This window comes from Equus przewalskii, chromosome X (genome assembly GCF_037783145.1).
Source record: "Equus przewalskii isolate Varuska chromosome X, EquPr2, whole genome shotgun sequence".
Taxonomy (NCBI): domain Eukaryota; kingdom Metazoa; phylum Chordata; class Mammalia; order Perissodactyla; family Equidae; genus Equus; species Equus przewalskii.
In genome coordinates, this window is record NC_091863.1 from 100,057,081 (window position 1) to 100,077,964 (window position 20,884).

General features: G+C 39.5%; 1 protein-coding gene across 2 annotated transcripts in view; it reads right to left on the reverse strand.

The window, feature by feature from the left end:
- Positions 1–20,884, reverse strand: part of TENM1 (teneurin transmembrane protein 1) — a 735,430-nt gene that overhangs the window by 107,732 nt on the left and 606,814 nt on the right. For both annotated transcript variants that reach the window (XM_070604355.1, XM_070604354.1), the window contains 2 exons: positions 13,002–13,145; positions 5,545–5,794 (listed from right to left, as the gene is read on the reverse strand). In XM_070604355.1, coding sequence (XP_070460456.1) covers positions 5,545–5,794; positions 13,002–13,145 — 394 coding nt within the window. The remainder of the gene's footprint in view (positions 1–5,544; positions 5,795–13,001; positions 13,146–20,884) is intronic.

A 20,884-nucleotide genomic window follows, 5' to 3' on the forward strand; every position in this document is an offset into this window, starting at 1 on the left:
TTCCCACTCTTGCTGTTAACTGACTTCTTAGAGTTTCCAACTCCAGCAACCCTCATCTAAGGCTGTCCTCCCCCATGCTCTGGTTCTGTCCTTTGCCCTTATCACCACTTACCAGTCTTGTGTTTTAGAGCCCTGGTTTCAGCTAGTAGTTCCTTTGAAAATCAATCTGATAAACAAAGCCATGCCCAGGGACTAATGGATGATTTTAGCTCGATGGGTCATTATAACAGAGGTTCTTATGTTAGGGACTCATAGAGATGCAATGTCTCAACTCGAAGAAACACATTTTGTAGAGTGAAACTTTTGGGCACTGTAGAAGGCCAGTGAAGACGTTTTTGGGTGAGGTGGAGGGAGCCTTTTGAGTGCCACTGCTAATACATGAGGCAAACTTGGGAGATAACCACCTATTTCATCTACATATAGTGTTTGTCTATCGGTAGCTCCAGCACTGCTGATAAGAGCATGGTTCTTGTCATTTCTCAGATATTTTCAGAGCTCTCAAAGTTCGGGTTCCATTTGTTCCTTCAGCAGAGTGCTGTACATGTCCCACTGCCCCTCAGCATGCTAGCTGCCCCTGCATGGGTGCTATTCCGGATCTACCCAATCCTCAGTCTATGACAGGAGTCGAGTCCTGAGAACAATGGAGGGAATATTAACCAGTCACTGCAAAAGAAACAGTAAAATCTCAAGAGAAATTTTCATGTCACATTGACATTTGCTGAGTCCAAATTACTCAAGGTACCAAGAAGCATTTGCCAGGTTCTTATTTTTTTCTTTCTTTCATTTTTAAGGGAAGGACAAAATAAATATCTGGAGAATAACAGCATCTTGAACAATAACAGCATGAGGTTTTTATAAAGAATAAATCATTTCCAGTCATGTTTAATAGGTTTTCTAATAGAATTGCAAAATTAGAAGATGAGAAGAGAGCAAGAGGATATTCATATTTGAATTCTTGCAAAGCACTTCATATGGTGTCTCCTATTTTTACTTAAATAGTTATCCCAGTTAGTTTTAGAAAATTGAGAAGTGGCCCTAAGGCCATAATCAAAGGAAAAGAAATAAAGTCATAATTAGTGAGACATAGTTGAAGGACTTGGGGGATGTTTAGACTGAAAAAGAGAATGCTCAGGAAACTATGATATGTGTCTTCACACTTGTGAGAGTTTGCCAGGTAAAAGAAGGAAGAGGCTTCTGTGCTGCTTCAGATGCTAACATTTGCCTCTACCAAGTGGATGTTTCACCAAGGCAGATTTTGGTTTAATATAAGGAAGAATTTCTTTTTTCTTTTGAGGAAGATTAGCTCTGAGCTAACATCTGCTGCCAATCCTCCTCTTTTTTGCTGAGGAAGACTCGCCCTGAGCTAACATCCGTGCCCATCTTCCTCTACTTTATATGTGGGATGCCTACCACGGCATGGCTTGTCAAGCGGTGCCATGTCTGCACCCGGGATCTGAACCAGCGAACCCCGGGTCACCGAAGCAGAATGTGTGAACTTAACCGCTGCACCACTGGGCCGGCCCCAGGAAGAATTTTCTAACAAGCACTCCAAAGACGTAATGGGTTGTCTTAGAGGTATTTAAATTTCCTGTTATTGAAAGGGATCAAACAAAGTAAAGATAGCCAACTGTCAGAGACATGGTGGGTACCATGTTGTACCAGACACCTCCAGGAACTCTTCTAATGCTAAGCTCACAAATCTGTGACGTCACTTTTGTGTTACTGAAATGTGTGTGTATAAAATTAACCCCCAGGGATTACCAAGACCTAAACCGTGTCACATAGAAATGAATCTATCTCTAAAAAATCTTCAGAGAATGTATTTTTGAGACTCCCTTAAAGGTTTAATTGCATGATCTTATAAGCTTCCTTTCTTTATTATCTTACCTCAATCTCCCACTGGAAGGAAGCACCAAGATGTGTATGTGCAGATGAAATGTGTAGGAAACAGGCAAAGGGGTACTATTTACTTAAATAACAAGAAATAACATTGTTGCTCTTGGCATATTGCTAATAATAATGACATACTTAACTTTTTCTTACTCTCCCCATTCAGCCAATAGGGAACCAGCTAGAGATAATAAATGATTGACAACCAATGAAAATGAAATTATTTTTGAGGTCAGATGAGACAGTTTGGATCAGTAGAGCTGAGGTAGAAAAAATCTATAGTTGTCCAATATTTGAAATGTCAAGGGGCATCTGGAATTGCTCAATGTGGCCCAATATGGAATAAGAAGATGGAAGAGAAGGAAATCTAGAAGGGTATCCAGAAGTAGCAAGCTATATGCTCTCCCAAAATGCCATCAAACTTTGGGCTCAGAACTACACATCTGTGGATCCTAAAATGACAAACTGTATAAGACATGTAAGAAGATGCTCAAATAGTAACTTGAGGTCAGTTTTATAGATAGAGAAGCAGAGAACAGAGTAGTTAGGTTATAAAAAGAATAACCTTATAGAGAGTGAAGATCTAGAATGTTCTCTATCCCTTTCTGTAATAACCTATTGATAATATTGCTCTTCCATTCAAAGTTTTAAATGCAACCAATAACATAATGACTATATTAGTCTGTGTTTCCAAGGAAACAGATGACTCAACCAAACAAAATGACTAATATGCACGGGAGGGGGACAATTAAGTGAACTTATTTTAACCAAAAAACTGGTACAAAATGAAGTTGCTATCTACATACTGCAGAATTCAACAAACATTATGGTTCTTAAGATAGCAAAGCCTTATTATATCAACTTATTTCTCCACAGGAAGTTTAAATCTGGAAAATTTATAAAGCAAATATAAAAATTCACCAATTATATGTGCAAGATGCAATGTATACAGCATAGGCTACTGATCAGGATAGATACTTTAAAAAGAAAAGTGAATCTAATCCAGTAAGAACCGTATTAATTTCTGAGTAAAAATGACAAATAATGTTTGCTGACATAAACTGGTTTGATGGTTTTGACTATAGTCAAATAGAAAGTTACCTGTCAAATAAGTCAAAATAATCCTGTATATTCAGTCGGCTTATTTCTCTGATGGCCAATCACAAGAGTGTTGGAGTAAAGAAGGGAGAACTGTTTTTTTCTCCTTGAACCTAAGGCAGGGAATCTTAACCATGAGTTGATAAAAGGAATTCATCCACAGGAGTAGGTTGCTGCGGGGCGGGGGCATGAAGAGTACAATTTTGTGTGAATGTGTTTTTTCCTGGGGAGAGGGCCCAAAGCCTTCAAGAGATTCTCAAAGGGGTCTGAGAATTAAAAAAATGTTAAGAACTACTCTAAAGGATGTCAACTCAGAAAAGCCAGCTAGGCAAACTCAGGCTAAGCAAGAGAGCCTGGGTGTGTGATCTCATGGTGGTGTGTGCACGCCTATGTATTAGAAGAGTTACGAGAATGAGGGAAAACAGCACTGTGGAGTAAGAACGAACAGAGGGAATGGACACTACTTCATACTGTCGGAAGCTAATTTTTCTTTATACTGAGAAAATCACTTTGCAATTACGGTCCAAGTCACTCTATTTTATTCTTCAAATGACTTTGTGTAGAAGGTCATAAGGTACTTTGGACTAAAATGCAAATTTGTGAACTGTTAAGGATCCTCGACCAAGGGAGAATCTCATCGATGAATGACAATTGCTCCAACTTAGGTAAATTTGCATTTAAATTACAAAGGAAAGGACTTAGCTGGGTTTTCTTTATAGTAACATGATTATTGTTATTATTTTATAGATAATTCTAAGACTTTTCCTTTAAGGAGTTAGCTATATAGGGGCTAGCTATATAGGCTTTCTAGGGTTAGCTATAAAGGCTCAGGAAGACAAGGTCTATGTTTCCTTCATGGCCAATATCTACATGACTGGAAACATTCTGACAGTGAATGAATTGTTAAGTGCTCCATCTATGTTTGGCATCATGTAGATAAAGCATCCCTAGGGTTTTGAAAACAATGTATAATGTTGTATAAATCATTTCCAAATCCAGGCATACAACCATCTTGGCCTTCCTCCTTGACTTTCCAGTAAGTAGGTACCCAAAGAGACATACGGATGGAAACGACAAGTCCCTGTGAGGTGTGACCTCCTGAGGTACATGAACACTTGATTAGGGCAGGGGTGCTATGAATTAGCACCTCTCTAGACTCTCTAGATGTGCTTTATTTTTATAAAATCTTTACAGTCTATTTTTTTTTGTTAGCCAAGGGATTTAGTAGCTTTCTTCTCTATGACAGCTTTTGCAATTATAATTAAGAAATGTATTAAAACTGGAGTGAACTAATGTGAGAAAAGGATGGGGGCTTGGGACCAGAAGATTTCCCCAGCCAGGTGCGAAGGACTAATTCAGAGAAAAGAGAGGTAGATTCCAAAGCAAGCATGAGAATCTGAAAAATTTGGAGGAATGTCCTTATGTAACCAAATTTCCATGCTTGTGTGAACAAAGCATTAAATGAAAATGACCCATGCCTTTTCATATGTTTTGACTGGCCTTTGTACTCTGTACATACACGTTGCTCCATTAGTGTCTCTGCTCTCCTAGTCACTATTTTTGGTCACTACTTTTCAAGTCAATGAGGTTATCCTTGAGGTCAAAACAATTGTTTTATGGAATAGTTTATAGGATGGCATCAAAATCTTCTGGGACATAGAGAAACTTTCAGCCTAATGTTCCAAAGGCACGTGTCAGCGATAAAACTGTCATAACCAATTAGAAGGAAGGTTCTACCAATTTACTCAAGGGAGAGAAAGCAGGTCTGTCTATCCCTACTGGGATGGGAGTGGATGTTTTCCTTCTCTGGGACTCCAGAGGGCATATGTTTGTGTCTTATAACCTCAGAAAGGGAGAAATAAAGCTGATTAAGCCACGGTCTATTTAGTTGTAATCTTGGAACTTCAGAACATGGAATACTAAAAGGCATGAATTCCTTTCAAAAAGTGTCAAAATACTTTGTACTGTCAAGAAAATTCCTACAACAGAGTGAGAAAGTCTAAAGATGAATGTTTTAATCATTTATTTCCCAATGAGATAGAGCTTTTCAGGGTAAAAAACTAGTTCTTCCTCCCTTATCATGTCACACAAACACAGACTTCCATTTTCTTTTTTATGAAGTGACCACTTCAAAAGATTGAACCTAGAGAACTTAGAAAGTTTAGCCTCTTGGATCTGGCAACACCTCTACCTGCTAGAATGGAATAGATATGTTTGTTCAATCTTCATAGTGGCCAGCAGGGGCTGAGTGACTTACCTGAGCACTTGGAAGTATTGAGATCCATGTCAATGACGGCAATGTACACAGGGAGGGCCACACATACAGGGATGTCAATGCTTCCTGGTTCTCCAAAGCAATGCTTAAAGGTTCCTTCAAGTAGGAGCAGTGGGCATGTTGACCTATGTCCTTTGTCCCTATTCCTGCATCTTAGCTCAGTGCTACTATACGGGCAACTTCATTTTCTGCTCCTTCTGGCAACGCCTGCCTTGTCTCTTCATGTTATCTCATTCTTGCCTTTATCCGCTAAGCAAACATAGAGATTAGAGGAGACTTACCTTAATTCCAAAATACTAACGGAGTTTCCCGAGGGAAATATTCGCCTTACAAAATTGAAGTCGCCAACATACACACTACCATCAGGGCCAGAAGCTAAGGCAACAGGAGCAAAGAGTTTGTTGTTGTGAGCTGGGCCATTGCAGTTGGTACAGGCTACACTCCGTTGGTGTCCATTACCCATTATGGTTGATATGACTGGGGGCTGCTGGGAAATGAACATATTTTCTCCATTCCCTTTATGTATGATTCCTGGAGCCAGGGGAAAAAAAAAAAGAAAGAGAGAGAGAAAGAAAAAAAATAAAACAATTACCACACAATATTCTCAGTGACATTTTAATTTCCCTCTCATTGTTCAAAGCAAGAAGGCGCTTTGGCCTGGCATAAAAGAACTTAAGAGTGAAGCAGACAGCCCTTGGTTTTGTTTAACTGCACAGCCACGACAAACAGTAAAATAATGCTTTGGCTTAGTTTGTCCATCTGTTAAATGGGGAAATACACCCAGTCCCTTTAATGCTGATTCTGAATGCCTCAATAAAGCATTTGATGACTAACGTTTGTCTCCTGTTCACTTTGGGCTCTGTGAATCATCTGTAGCTAAGTTTTCATCTCTGCCTGACTTTCTCCTGATGCCTGGCATATACCTCTCTGACTTCAAATTACTCTCACTATGCAACTGGTTCCTGAAAAGGGAATATCAGTCAATTTTAATTTTAACCTTAGCAAAACACAGTCAGGAAGGTAATCTACTTCTGTGAAAAGAAAAGAAATCATACTGCTAGAATGCACTTCAAAGATATAAGAAAAAGACTTGAATTTTCCACTCTTTTGGACCATATCTCACTATCATCAGTGCAGGAAATAGAGATACTGACTTATGAAAATGCTGGAAAATACTGTGCAATCATTTTCTTTGGGCAATCTCATCCATTCTCACAACTTTAACTCTCACCTCTATATGCTGAAACTTTCTCTCGTCCAGAGTTCTCACCCGACAAGTCGTTTCCTACTAGATCTCTTTAATTGGATGCCCCACTCCAAGTACCTCAAACTCATCGAGTTTAAAACTGATCTCATTATTTTTCTGCACGCCCACCAAACCCTGCTCTTCCTCCTCTTTTCCCTACCCATCTTATGCATGGTATCATCATGCTTGTATTTACCCACGTTGAAAATGGTGGGCATCATCATAGCTCTTCTTTTCCTCATTCTCTAAACCTAATTAATTACTAAACTCCCATTGATCATATCTCCTAAAATATGTTGAACCAGTTTCATTGTCTCCATTCCTACTACTACTGTTTTAGTTTAGTTTTTCTTAACTTCTTGGTCTCCTGGTCTCTAGGCGTACCTATTATCTCCAAACCACCGTCCACACTCCTGCCATAGAGATTATTCAATGTGTGACTTAAAACCTTTCAATAGCTCCATATTCCCTATGGGATAAGGGACACATTCCTTATTATTAAGGCATACAAAGTCCTTCATGATTTGATCCTTGCCTACTTCTTCAGTCTCCCCTCTCATTTGCCTCTATAGCAAACTATTTACAATTACTTTCACATACTTCCATTCCTCTCTGCTTTTGTACATGCTATTCCCTCTATCCTGAATGCCTTCTCATCTTGGCTGCTTGGGCAACTCTTACCCATCCTTCAAAGCTCAGCTCACTCCTTCCCCTATGCTCTGTGCAGGCAGATTAGTTACTCCCTCCTCTGCGCTCCCAGTTTGTTTTCCATAGCTCTATTAAAACACTTATTCCATTGTATGATACAGTTTTCATTACTTCTCTATCTTTCCCATTAGAACATGAGCTCCATGAAGGCAGACCCTCTGTCTTACTCCTTTCTGCATTTTAGTGCCAACCTCTGTGGCCAAGTCATTCTAAGCGCTCAGTAAGTGTTGGAAATAGGCTTTGAGCCTCTTGTAATTTCCTTGTCCAAATCCCAATGATTTCGCAAACCTGCTGAGCCTGGGCAGAAAATCCGAGAAACAAGTACTGCTGCGCTAAATAGCTCAAGTCTACCCAGAATGAGCCAGGGCAAGTAAAACAACCATGTTGGGAGGAGGCCTGCCAACGTGTCAGACTGAAGTAACTGACAACAATGAATGACTGCAGTTATGCTGCACGGTCTTATTTTCTTCTCCCATGACCCCTGCTATCTATCTCCTCAGACTGCCTGTTACTCTCCCTTAACATTTCCTGAAACGTCTTCCTCAGTTTTCTTCCAACTCTTGGTCACACAGTACTACAATAGAAGCTATTGGTCACTCTGAAATAGGAACATTGCCGGCAAAAATAATTAAGAGGGTAAAACATGCACAACACTATGGCACCAAACATGTACTTGGAAGGGACCTTCCGGGAAAGAGAAATCCTGTACATCATATAGCCTTTGTATTTCAAATCTAAGTAGTTTTACTTTCCCTCCCGAGGTGATTTCGGGCTGTTTTTTCAACATATGATCTGCTGGAGTAGCTATGAGTTATCAACAAAAATCTTTTATTGCAGAACTATGATCTTGAGGATCACTACTTTCTTATTAACTTTATTAATAACTCTTTCAGGCAGCAAAAAAAATTTCTTAAGACTTAGAATAGTTAATTAAGTAAGATTAATAGGACTGAATTTCATTTCCCAAAAAACACTTAATTGCAGTGTGATCAATATTGCAATTTAAATGAATTGGGAGGAAGCGAATGAGAACTGGAATGACAGTTGAACAAGATCATTGAAAAGAAATCTCCTGATGATCACTAGCTGAATATCCTACCAATGAGACTATGATATGTTCTCTAATAAATGAGGAAACATACTGTTTAGCATGTCAGTATTTCCGCAATGCACTATAGGGTACATCATTCAAAAATATTTCCAATTATTGGCTTGGAAATACCAGATTTGCTATTAACATCTATTTTCACAGGTAGATCTCCATTTTTTTATATCAATATAACGGTATAGTTAACAATTACCTTCAAAATGACATGTTATTACCAGGCTCCTGGCAATTTAAAAACTAAAGATGGCTATTCTAAACCATTCTTCTAAGCCTGCAACTCTAAAACTCCCCTTTTCTATTAGAAAGCCCAGCACTCCATCAAAGAAGAAGAATGATTAAAGGAAATAAAACATAAGGCAATGTACTTTCTGATTACATCTCAACAATTGATGTCTTGCTTTCATGCAAGGTACTAAAGTGCCTGTGTACTGAAATTACCATTCCTGTTTAAAGCTGAAGCAATCAAAACAAAAATGGGCAAGCCCCTTTTGTATTGCCCGGGAAAAATAGATCATTTTGAAGGGTGTTTTTGTTATTTCAAGAATCTGTTTAACCTTCCATTACATACAACCAGGGCATACCATCTAGCAACAATGATTTAACACCAATTCTTCTGCAAAAGGTTGCTTTGAAAATATTTTGTTTATGCTCCTGGAAATCTTGATCAATTACTGCTGCCTCCCTTCCAGTTTATTCTGCCACACATGCTCATTTTGAAAACAGAATCAAATGATCCTAGGACAACACACATTATTTATATGAAGGCCAACTTCCTGTTAAGGATTGGGTGTCTTGTTTACAGTCAACAAAGAAACCTGCCTGGATGGGGCCTACTGCACATTTTCTCCCCTGAGTTTTACTTTTCTCTGCCAAAAAGCCAAGTCTGTTGTGTAATAAGTTAAGCATACTTTTAAACACACTACTCATAGCCTCCTGCTACTTTGCTCAGAACTCCTTTTGAAGCTTATAAATAAGTTTGAAATAAAAATTTCCCTTGGAAGCCAGTGGGTGGTGCTTTATGCTGATTTCAAAGAAGAAACCATTTTTCAGACTTATGAACAACAAGGGACACAATACATATTTCTCTTAGGACTTGACTGAGAGGATATAAACACAAACTGGGAGCTATGCCAGTGTGATCAGTGGAAATTTACTTCCCTTCCCAGTAAAACTGTTTGTCGACAAACTACTGGCCTATCTTGGAGGCTAAGTTAAGGAAAATTCTTTGTCCATTTCAGACAGATGACAATGCCCAATTAGTACTCTGGATTGTTCTTTCTAATTATTTTTAACACTCAAATGGCAGGAAACACTAGGGAATATGTTTGATATAAAGGTATACCGTGACAAATAGCTTAGCTCTGTAATAGATGACTCATGTACACATTTTAAATTTTTCATAATTTTAAGGAACTGATTTGTCTTAAAAGGAATGACTATGCATTCTCTGTGATCACTAAGAAGATGTATTTTGAAGGAATATTGAAAAACACAAGTTCCTGGTGTTTTTTGTCTCAGTGAAAGTAAGAACCATCTATATATTGATATATGTCTGATGGCATAATATTTGGAAACAATTCTCCACAACCAATGGTTAGTTGTCAGTTAAATATAATTGCTTCAACTGGAATGATAAATGGTCTGAAAACACTGCCTACTAGAAACTACCCACTGCATAATGATTTTGGAGCCAAAGAAAAACTGAAGAATTGAATGGCAGCAGACATCCAATCTAATTACAGTGTTTTTCTAACTAGTGAGAGAAAATTGGGGGAAGATAGATTCTTGTTTCTAATCTGCTGTCTCAGATCAAAAAAGCAGGGTGCCTAAACAGTTAGGCTTTTTCCAGAAAGAAGTGGAGTGGGGGAATTTGGAAAGATGTCACTCTTGCCTTAATCAGTCAGAAGACTATCTGACTTGAGGGGGAAAGAGCCTTGCTTTCTAGATTGGTCTTCCCAATGCTGCTCCTTCACACTTATCGTTCCTGCTTCTCAAATTGCCTTTATGGGTGGGATTTAGACTTCAAAAACATCATAAGGCGGGGGGGGGAGGGGGGGGTTCATGTCCAAGGTCAGGCTGAAAGGCACTGGCACAACTGGCTTCAGATCTCTTTCCTGGAAAGTGTGACCAGCTCTTGGTTAAAAATACAATGTGCCGACAAATGAGATGATAAAATGAACAAATGTTCCTTTTTAAAAACCATCCAAAGTAACGTTTCTTCTCAGAATAAAATTCTCAGAAAGAGACAGAAAGCAGAGTTAGCGGGACTGGGGTGAGCACAAGGGATCTTTCTGGGGTGATAAAAATATTCTAAAACTGTGTTATGGTGATGGCTGTACAAATCTAAAATTGTACACTTAAAATGGGTGAATTTTATGGTGTCTAAATTATACTTCAATAAAGCTGTTAAAAAGATTCTCAGAAATAACTTGTTACCCATTACTTAAAAACTACTGGTGAATTAGGGGTGGGGAGAACCCATTTGTGGAAATCAGGGGGACCCCCCCAAGGACAACTTTCTGAATGGCTCCTCTCTGTTCTGATTTGTTCGCCTGTGTGAAGCAAATGGTAAGAGGATATAGGACTGGGAGCACACAGCTGGGGGCTGGCTCGATTGAGGTCATTTCCCACTTTGTATTTAATGTCAATGACAGGCATTTGAAAGAGACAATCCATACAAGCCAATAAAAGTGAGTGGAAAAGAAACGGCTGCTTAAAATGTCAAACTCTTTCAAATCAAAACAAAAACTCTAATAATTTAATAAGTGGGATCTGCCCTTTCGTTTTTGTATTTTTAAAACTGTGATTCTCCTTTTGACAACAACAAAAAAGTTGACATTTTATATCTGTGGCTGAATCTTTGCTCTTAAAAAAATAAACAATCTGAAATGGAATTTAGAGTCTTCCTTGAAAGGGGAGAAGGAGGTATAATGGGGGCACACACCAATGGACTCCTTTACCGTGAGGGTCCCACACTGTGACTATGGTAGGTGGTCTCATTCTATGATTGAAGCAAACCTGGTTAGGTTTGCCAATCAAAATTTCCCAGCCCGCGCGGCTGGTTGGCTTGGTTGATTCAGCTGTGGTGCAAACAAAGTAAGATCGTAGGTGTGATTATAAAATTGATCTCTGAGCCTTGGTCAGTTCATGGCCTGACAAGGTAACCTGACCTTAGCCAGCTGTTTCACAAAGGTAAGAAGGACACAAGGATGGCTGGATGGAAGAGTGTAGCTGCCTCAATATGTTCACAGCCCCAGTCCTGGGGAAATAACCCAAAGTACACGTCCTACTAAAGATTGCCCAGAATCTGCATCTTTAGGTGAAAAGGAATATGATGAAATCTACTGTGAAAACTTGCCAGTAGATGTTCAAATGAAAGCTGGATGGAAACACCAATGATTGGTTTCCCAAGTGTTTTCCCAGTTGGATGAAGCATTTATAACCCAGGTAGCAAAATCAGTTTATCTTAGAGATGCATGGGCTCAAGAGCTACCTGTGGCCCCTTCTCCTGATTTATTTAACATTTAAATTGCAAACCAGGAGAAAATGTCATCAGGAAAAGTGATCCAAAGAAGGTAAAGATTGAAGATGAGAGTGTCCTGGTTCTCACCACGTTTTCCTCTTTTCCTAAATCCAGGATTTATGGGACTTGAAACTAAGTGAAGTCCGGGACTGCATTCTTTCTCCAGATTTTCACTTCTTCCCATCTTCCTCCTACCTCTTCTCCTCTTTTACCATTACTATCCTTTTACTCTATTCCTAGCTTCTTATTGGCTATACTGCCACTTATGTGGACAAACAGCCGTGGTGCATAGAAAGAGCACATGGCTCTACCACTCAGTAACTGTGCAAATTGGGGAAAGTCACGTGACCATTGAAGCCTCAGATTACTGACCCTTTCAATGGGGTTAATGCCTCACTGCAGGGTTGTTGTGTTTAAAATGGGACAGAGTTCACTAAAGCCCTTTGAAAACTGCATCACATTGAAGATTCATTAATTCTAAGGCACACATTTTAACATCTCTGAAATAAGTATATATCCTGCAATCAATGCATGTCATAGTTTAATTGGCAGCATTTTCCATAAAATAATGGAGTACTTATAATTTACGGTGTCTTAGATTATATGATATATGGCAATTATTTTTCCACTTTTTAAAAGTTGGTTACAATGTCAGAGAAACTGGTTAATCACTTAGGATAGAGCAATAATGAAGATGATTCTTTTTTTTCCTTGCGTTTTCTCCCCAAATCCCCCCAGTACATAGTTGTATATTTTAGTTGTGGGTCCTTTTAGTTGTGGCATGTGTGACACTGCCTCAATGTGGCCTGATGAGTGGTGTCATGTCCACACCCAGGATCTGAACTGTGAAACCCTGGGCCGCTGAAGCAGAGCGTGCAAACTTAACCACTCGGCCCTGGGGCTGGCCCCGAAGATGATTCTTAAAAACCCAGTTTTATATAACTTTGTGATCAAGCGGTCTCAGTATACCAGCACAAATTCAAAATCAGATTATCATATTCGAAAAGAACTATACTAATGTGGTCATCTCGAGGTGGTGGACTTACAGGTAATTTTATCCTTGTACTTTTCTAAATTTTCTGCAATGAATATGTATTACATATGTATACAGCATTAGAAAACAGTATTAATAAATATTTAAAAAGCTGCTTACCACTTTGAGGATTCAAAATATGATGCTTATTCAACGACCAACCTCCTAGGTTAGAAGCATCCATCTCAAAACCTTGTAAGATGACTGTCCTTTTCTCCCAGAGAATAAAGTCAGGGCACATTTCATATTCATACCCCACAGATACTGCAAACAAGGAGTTAATAACACATTAGAAAATTTTAAAATACTTCCTTCCTTTTTTACACTGGTTGATAATTCTGTGAATATTGCACTTGCTACTGAATTCTGATTTGGGTTGAAATTTGACTACAAATACCTTTCACCTAGCACAGTACAGCGTAGCAGTTAGCATAGCATTGGACGTCCAAAAGCGAGCAGTCAGTGCACATTGGATAAATATATGAATGAGTGGGTGAATGAGTGCTGTCATTAGGTAGGTACCATATGCTTATGGACATTAAACTTTAGTGTGGGCTTTTGGGTTGGAGGCTGTGTTGTAAAGCTGAAGGAGTAAGTCCTCTGAAGGCTTAAGCTCTGGTGATGTAACTTCTTTCTTTACCTTCGTTGGAGAAGTGCAGGGAGGGCTGCTTTCTTATCTCTCTCGAGTGCAAAATGCACTTAGGAAGCTGACTTTGGAGTACTGGGTCACTCATACAACAACTGACTACACATGAGAGTAATAAAAATCGATTTGCCCAATTTATATTTTCTCTTGTGCTAACTGGCCTTTAGTTTGCCGAGAAGCCTGAGTTTGCTTAGAGTACTGCATGCTCTGCAAGAGTAAATTCCACCTTATGCACATTATACTTTGGTTTCTGCATATAGTTAACCAATGGGACATCACCCAGCATTTGGCTTCAACTCTTATGAAGCACAGATGTTGTGCATTAAACTCAGAACCCTGGTATGCCACTAAAATGGGAAGTGTGGAATGTGGTGGCTTGGGTGCCTCTGCTCTACTGAAATATGTATAGCTCAAGTATACCAAGTCCCAGCCGTTTTCTCAGTTGGTAAACCTGCTTACCTGTTGGAACCCCTGATTCCTGATTCTTGAATTAAAATGCTTTCTCTCCTCATAATGTCCTAAGCCTGAGAGCACTGGCTCATTACGCTGCATACCCTGAAGCTGCTTTCTCCATTTCTGGCAGCTTAAAACATCCCTAGCTGGTTGTCTGCCATTGCTTTCGAGTACCTGCCTCTACCTGACTCTTTAGATGCCCCTGGAGAACTCATTCCTTCTTTTGTCATTTGGTTGTGAAAACTGGAATGAATATGTTTGTTTAAACAATGCCAGCACAATAAGATGAAAAATTAAAGCAAATTAGTTTTGGTTTTTGGCATTAGGTGAAGAGAAAAGATGGTAATTTTAGTCGAATTGATTTATGTGCGCATATGAATGTGTGTGTGTGTGAGCACATGCACAGATAAGCCAAAAAGTCCTTATGATTATGAATATACAACTCTAAGTTTGTGGATCACCTTGGCCAATTTTCAATCACAGGCTGGCTTCTCTTTGTCCCCCACTCCACCAAAGCTTTAATAAGGATCAGGGCTATCTTCAGGGTGTGTGACCTGTGCAGTTGCACAGGCGCCCATGCTTAGAAGGGCCCCACACTTAGTTTAATGCTCTCTACTGTCACCGTCTTGAAATCCTTAATAATTTTTTAACAATAGGCTCTGTATTTTCATTTGACACTGGGCCCTGCAAATCGTGTAGTTGGTCCTGATGGGGATGCCTTTCTACCCTGCCATCAGCTGGTGAAAACTCATAGAATGCAAACTCATTTTAGTATTAGCTCTAACCAAGCATTATTAGCAAGGGAGATCAATGAGGCAGTGGGAAAGACTAATCATAAAACGGAAATAATTTCTAAATGGAAATTAGCTTCACATCATCTGTGTCAATGCTGTTCTCCATTAAGGCGGATGGAAACACAGAATTTCAGGGATGAAAGGGATCTCAAAGGTAATCTAGTTCAGGTTACACTAGTGGCAGAAATCATTGCTGTCAACAACTCCTTGATATCTTATCATAGCCCCGGTACTTGCTAAAACAACTCCGGTATGGTGGAAAGATTTGCTTTTAGACTTCGAGTCAGAAAAGACTTCAACTCTTGGATTTGCCATTAAAACTAGCTGTTGGGCAAATTATTCTCCATCTCTGAAAGTTATCTCCTCATTGGCAACAAAGTGGTGCGGAGGTGGGGTGGAGGGTGGACTGGCATTGGTGGTTCTTAGACCCTTTCAGGTCAGGGAACCTTTTATTTTGAATCTGATGAAAGTTATGGATCTTCTTCCTAGAAAAATGCATAGACACACAAAATTTTGTATATAATTCCACAGGGTTCACTGACCTTCTGAAGTCCAAATACAGATCTCAGATCAAAGACCTCCATACTAGATAATTCTTATAATTCCCCTTTAGTGCTAACACCCTATGATTCTACAGTATGTTCTTTCCAGATTGCATGTGATTAGTTCAAGTTGGGGATCGAACCCAAAAGCCAAGGAGAGCATTATATCTCCTGTTGGAATAATCAGGTGATGAGAAAGCATACTTAGGGCCATGTTGGTATGTGGGATAACACAGTTCCTGCTTCTCTCGCCAACAGTTAAAAGTCTTGATTAATAAATAATCACAACGATGATGATTACAAGTTCCCTTAAAGCCATCATCTCCTTCCCTGCCATTGCCAGGATCTGCCTTGTGTACCTGGTAAGTCTGATGAGCTCCCCCAGAATCCCTGCTCCGGAAAGTGATTGTGCAGTTTTGCAAATAAGTAGTGTGCCCTGGTGACCTCCGATGGTGGTTTGGAGCCTGATTTTTCCCTCTCAGTAACAGTTAAAGATCCTCCCAACTCTGTAGCAGGAAACGCTTATCTAAAGTATCAATTAAAGTGTTCTCAGTGCAATGGTAATGAGACATACTCTTTTCACCTCCTCATATCTGCTCTCTGAATTGCTCTCTAGTCCACAACAAAAAAGTGCGTTGGCTGCAAACCCCGCAATTATATTACTTTTTTCCCCTAACCATAGCAAATAGCAACAAGGCAGGCACTTAATAAGTTCCCTCTAATTTTTATTAGATTTACTAACTCCTGAGAAAACTCTATGAGCTAATAAAGTTATAATTTATACTTAAGACTTGTCCAAAATTCCAACTGACTTTAATGAGAATGGCTGTGTGTCAGGGTATTTTTGTATGTGGCTCCTTGCTCAGAGTAACAAGGCAAGGATTCTTTCTGACAGCAGCCCACTTTAACATAATCCTGGAACTTGCAATCGGCTTATGAGAAAGCAGACGTTTCACCCCACGGAGTTGAGCTGCTCTCCAAATGCACAGGGAACTGGCAAATACAGTAGCAACCAATGCTAGACCTCCTCTCATGGAGGTAGACTGTAATGCACTAAACACCTACTCTTTTTTATGTAGTTAAATATGGGGGAAAAAGGGGCTACTCAGTGGCTGGCACTGAAAATGCTGAGCCCTGACATTATACTCTGCGTGGTGCCGTGACAGCTGAGTCTCAGCTAAAAAAGCGGAGTGGACCACTGCCATTTCCCAGGTGACCTGTTGCCTATCACATCTGATCATCAGCATAGCATAGGCCATGAATTCAGCCTCTGGCACTCTGGAGTGGCGACTAGGAAGAATCGTGTAAGAGGAAGGAAAAAATAATTATTCAGCAACATTTTAAAGGAGCTGTAGAAGATAGACTAGTCTGGTAGTGAGTTGAGATAGGTGAGGAAGGGGGGGTCCCGACTATACTGCCCAGGCGCTGGTCTAGTGGTCCCATGCTGGTGTGTATATATTGGGAAGGCAGTTGAGAAGAGAGCAATTAATATGGCAGAATACTTTCTCTGGACCACTTGACTGCCTCCCTTGTGACACCCTTAATTCTGTCTGGATTTCTGTCTTCCTGAATTCTCTCCCTCACCTCCACAGAGAGATATTAATGGGATGTTCCTTAACCAAGAGCCATTGGTTGTCAAGATAGGTTTGTTACTTTTGCAGAGAACTCTGTCCTCTGGTCACAGGATTGCACCTCTGATTTCACTGTTAGTCATCTTGCACATATTACACTGTCTTATAAAGAAGACTTTATCATTCCAGCTTATAAAGAAAGACTACAGCTTGCTCCCCCAAAGGCATTTGACATTGGAAAAAATAACTGAATGCTCATTCTACTTATCAGAGGAGCAGCATTTGTATGATGTGGGGATTACAAGAAGGCTGAGGGCCACAGTGCCCCTCATGCCCAATTAAGTGACTATGACATTCCTCCATAAGGGCTGGGATAGCAGATTGACATAAAATCGCCATGGTAAAGATGCCATGCAGTGAAGCTGATGTGCAAAATATAACAAGATTAAGCAGATGATTTTCAACAGTTTCAGGTTAAGGCTTCAGAATTCATAATGGATGCATTTATGAAGGCAATATATAATTAAAAGTAGTCTGATATTCAGAGTGAGAAATTTACATGTTAGCTTCATGAACTCAAGGAACATCTAAAAATAATTTCATGACATTTAAAAGGTAACTAACAACAGAATCAAAACCTTCTTATTGAAAAAGAATCACTAAATAGAACTCTAAATATTTCTCACTCTTTTAAAATGGTAGATCAATGCAAAACAACAAGAACAAAAGACAGGAGACTTAAGGAACCAAATGAAGGCCATGGCAGCAAGAGACCAAGGCTATATAGATAAAATGTTATCTATTGAGAAGAGGCACCTGTTCCCAGAACTTCTTCTACCTTTTCCTATTTTCTAGTGATTTATCATATGATAGGATGACTCCAGAGGCTTCTCAATTTGACACATTGCCCAGTGGCCTGAAATGCTTTGTTTATGTATCTATTTTCCTGGCTTACCAAGAGTGTCAGAATCAGGTGATGAATTTTTATCAAGTGTCTTTCAGCACTTATGGAGATATTCACATAGTTTCCTCTTTTAATCTAGTAGGGTGGTGAATTACTGCAATAGGTTTCCTAATGTTGAACCATCTCAGTGTTCCTAAAACAAATTCTATTTGGTTATAATGTTATGATCTTTTAAATGAATCACTGGACTTGATTTGGTAATATTTTAGGTAGGATCTGTCCTCTACCAGTTTACAAAAATAAGGTTTAAACATGACAGTGCTAAAAGTGAGGCAGCTGGATGAAGAGAAAGTACAGGTAGGAAAAGTAAAAAGCATCTAGGAGTGAGGTAGCCACACAATGCTTTTGCCAAGAGGTCTTGTACACCGAAACCTAGTATTAGGAGATTTTTTTCTGGCTGCTTTGTCTGAGCATAGCTGCAGAAAAGCAAACCTGGAATCTGGATGACCTATGTGCCACTTAAGGCAGGGTTATTTACTGGCTCACACCCACATTTGTGAGGGCCTTTGGGTGCTTGGGTACTACCCTCCTCTCCCTGGGCAGGTCAACCTTAGCCCCTGTCCTTATTCATTTGTTCGTTCAGTCATTCAACAAATATGCCATATTTAATGGGGACCTGCCATTGTCAGGTGCTGGGGATGTGAGGATGAACAAGATAGAACAAGATAGCACCCCTCTGCCCAGTGGAGCTCACCTTCAAGTCAGAGAACCAAATACAAAACAAATAACACACACACACACACACAAATTGTAATAAATGTTATGATGGAAAAATGTGGAGTTATTACGAGAGATTGTAACAAGGGAATTTAAGTTGGAATGGGGAGGCAAGGAAAAGCCTCTTGATGCAGAAGGGGTTTATCTCCTGAAGTCTAGGGAAGAGCAGTCTGGGCAGAGACAGCAGCATCTGTGTAGGGTTTTGAGGCTTGGTGTCTCGGGGGATTTAAAGAAGGTCAGGATGGCTAGAGAGTCAGTTTCTCTCTAGTGAATCAAAAACTGATGCAGAACAACCCCTTCCCCTTCTCCCCGATCCAGTACAAAACAAAACAAGACTAGTATCCTCTAGCAGTGTTTAGGCATTTTTCTTTGGGGAGATTTTAGAAAATAGATTCACCTTGAAAATGGACTTGTTATCCTTTGAAACAATGTGATGAGTAAAAGGGATGCAATATTGTAATTGAAAGAAAGGTGCTGCTGTTTAATGACTCAGCAAACCTTCCCTGGGCTGCTCTGTGTGGCAGGCAAGTGACCTGCTAAGCGGTGCGGATACAGCAGATATTACCCAGGCCAGGATAATCTGTCATGTGAGAGAGGCCATACTCTGAAGGGTTACCTACCTTCTGGAACTTTTATCCATAGCCTCCTTAAAATTATATCACCTTACATTTGCATAACACGTAAAAGTTAAATACAATTTTGTGTATATTATCTAATTTGAAGACTCACAAAAACTCACGAGGAAGATATATATACTCCCATTTGATAGATAAGATGATAGACGCAGAGAGGTGCAGTGACTAGTCCAAGGTCATCTGGCTAGTAAATGGCAGAAGCAGAGCTCAAACCCAGTGATTTTTTAGCAAAGTGCTTTTTTCCACTATGCTAGATCACAACTCTTCAGGGAAAAATTCAAAATTCGGAAGTGCTAAATAAATAACCTTTTATTTGCCCTGAATTTAAGAGAGAAGGATTGGAAGCTAGAGATAGTCTTGAAGTAGAAGGATCGTGTATCTCGGTTGGCCAAAAACAGTATCCAGTTATGTTATTATTAACAGCATTCCCTTTTACTCTCATGAGCATCTTAGTTTGAATGATAAATTGTATGGTCACCCAATCTTGAAGAGATATCTCCATAATGCTCTGAGATGGATTGGTAGAGGAGACTGGGAGGCAAGAACAGTCCTAAATGCTGATTTAGAAAATAAGTCGTATGGTTTGGTAAATCATTTAACGCTTCTGTCTCTTGACTATATCATCTTACCAAAGACTGTCAAATGCTTATGCCTGAAAGTCATTTAATTGTGACCCATGGGGAGATAGATACACGTACACACACATATAATTGAAACAGAGTTTTCCAAAACAATACTCTCTTAATAGCTTTACATTCTGAAAATTTGTATTCTATTCTATTAGGTTCACTTTTATTCCGTTAAAGAAAATACTGTGTGACTCATCAAATGGATTTCATAATCTACTAATGGGTGTGACCAGCAGTTCGAAGTGGGCACACACTGCTTGCTTACCAGACTATCACTCAGGGTCATTTAAAAACCCCGGTAAGCTCCAGGCACTCTTACTTTTGGAGGTCCCATCTTACATCTTATCAGACATATTAAAATGGATACAACCCACAACCCATATCTAACATTAAACATATTTCATATGTAAGTCTGAAAATTGAGTTGCAGCTGACATAATGCTCCATTTTGCAGATATTTGTTTAAGCACTTATTAATGTTGATTTTCTGAGGTTCTTTTGGTGCTAATAAATTTATTTTTCATGTTGCAAACATTTTTGTAGATCCTTGAAAAACTCATATCCTTGGTGCTGTGCCTATAAAGCTGAATGGATAAAACAGCCGTGCTCTCAGTTAACGATTATGAATTCATGAGTGGAGAGAAATGATGAAAGATTATTATCTCTGCCAGCTTCTTTGACAGAAAGCCACTGGGGCGTTGAATTGTGTACTCGGTAAGGTGGGTTGGTTACTTTAGTGAAGAGAGTCAGTGGTGAAAGGCATACAGAACTCAGGACTGGGAGACCCGAGTGGGAATCCTAGCTCTGGACAGGACTTTAGGCAAGTCACTTGCTCTTTCTGAACCTCAGTTTCCCCCTCTGTAAAATGAAGATCATATTAATCATGCCATGCCTGCCAGGCAGGAAAGTTAGAAGGGTTAAAATGAGATGAAGTATGTGAAAGTACCTTGCAAATTGTAAAGCACTACCCATTTATTATTAAAATATTCAGTGGATGCTATTTTGGTGGCTGCCCAGCCTGCTTAGGTTTTACTGAAGGGAAATTTATGAAC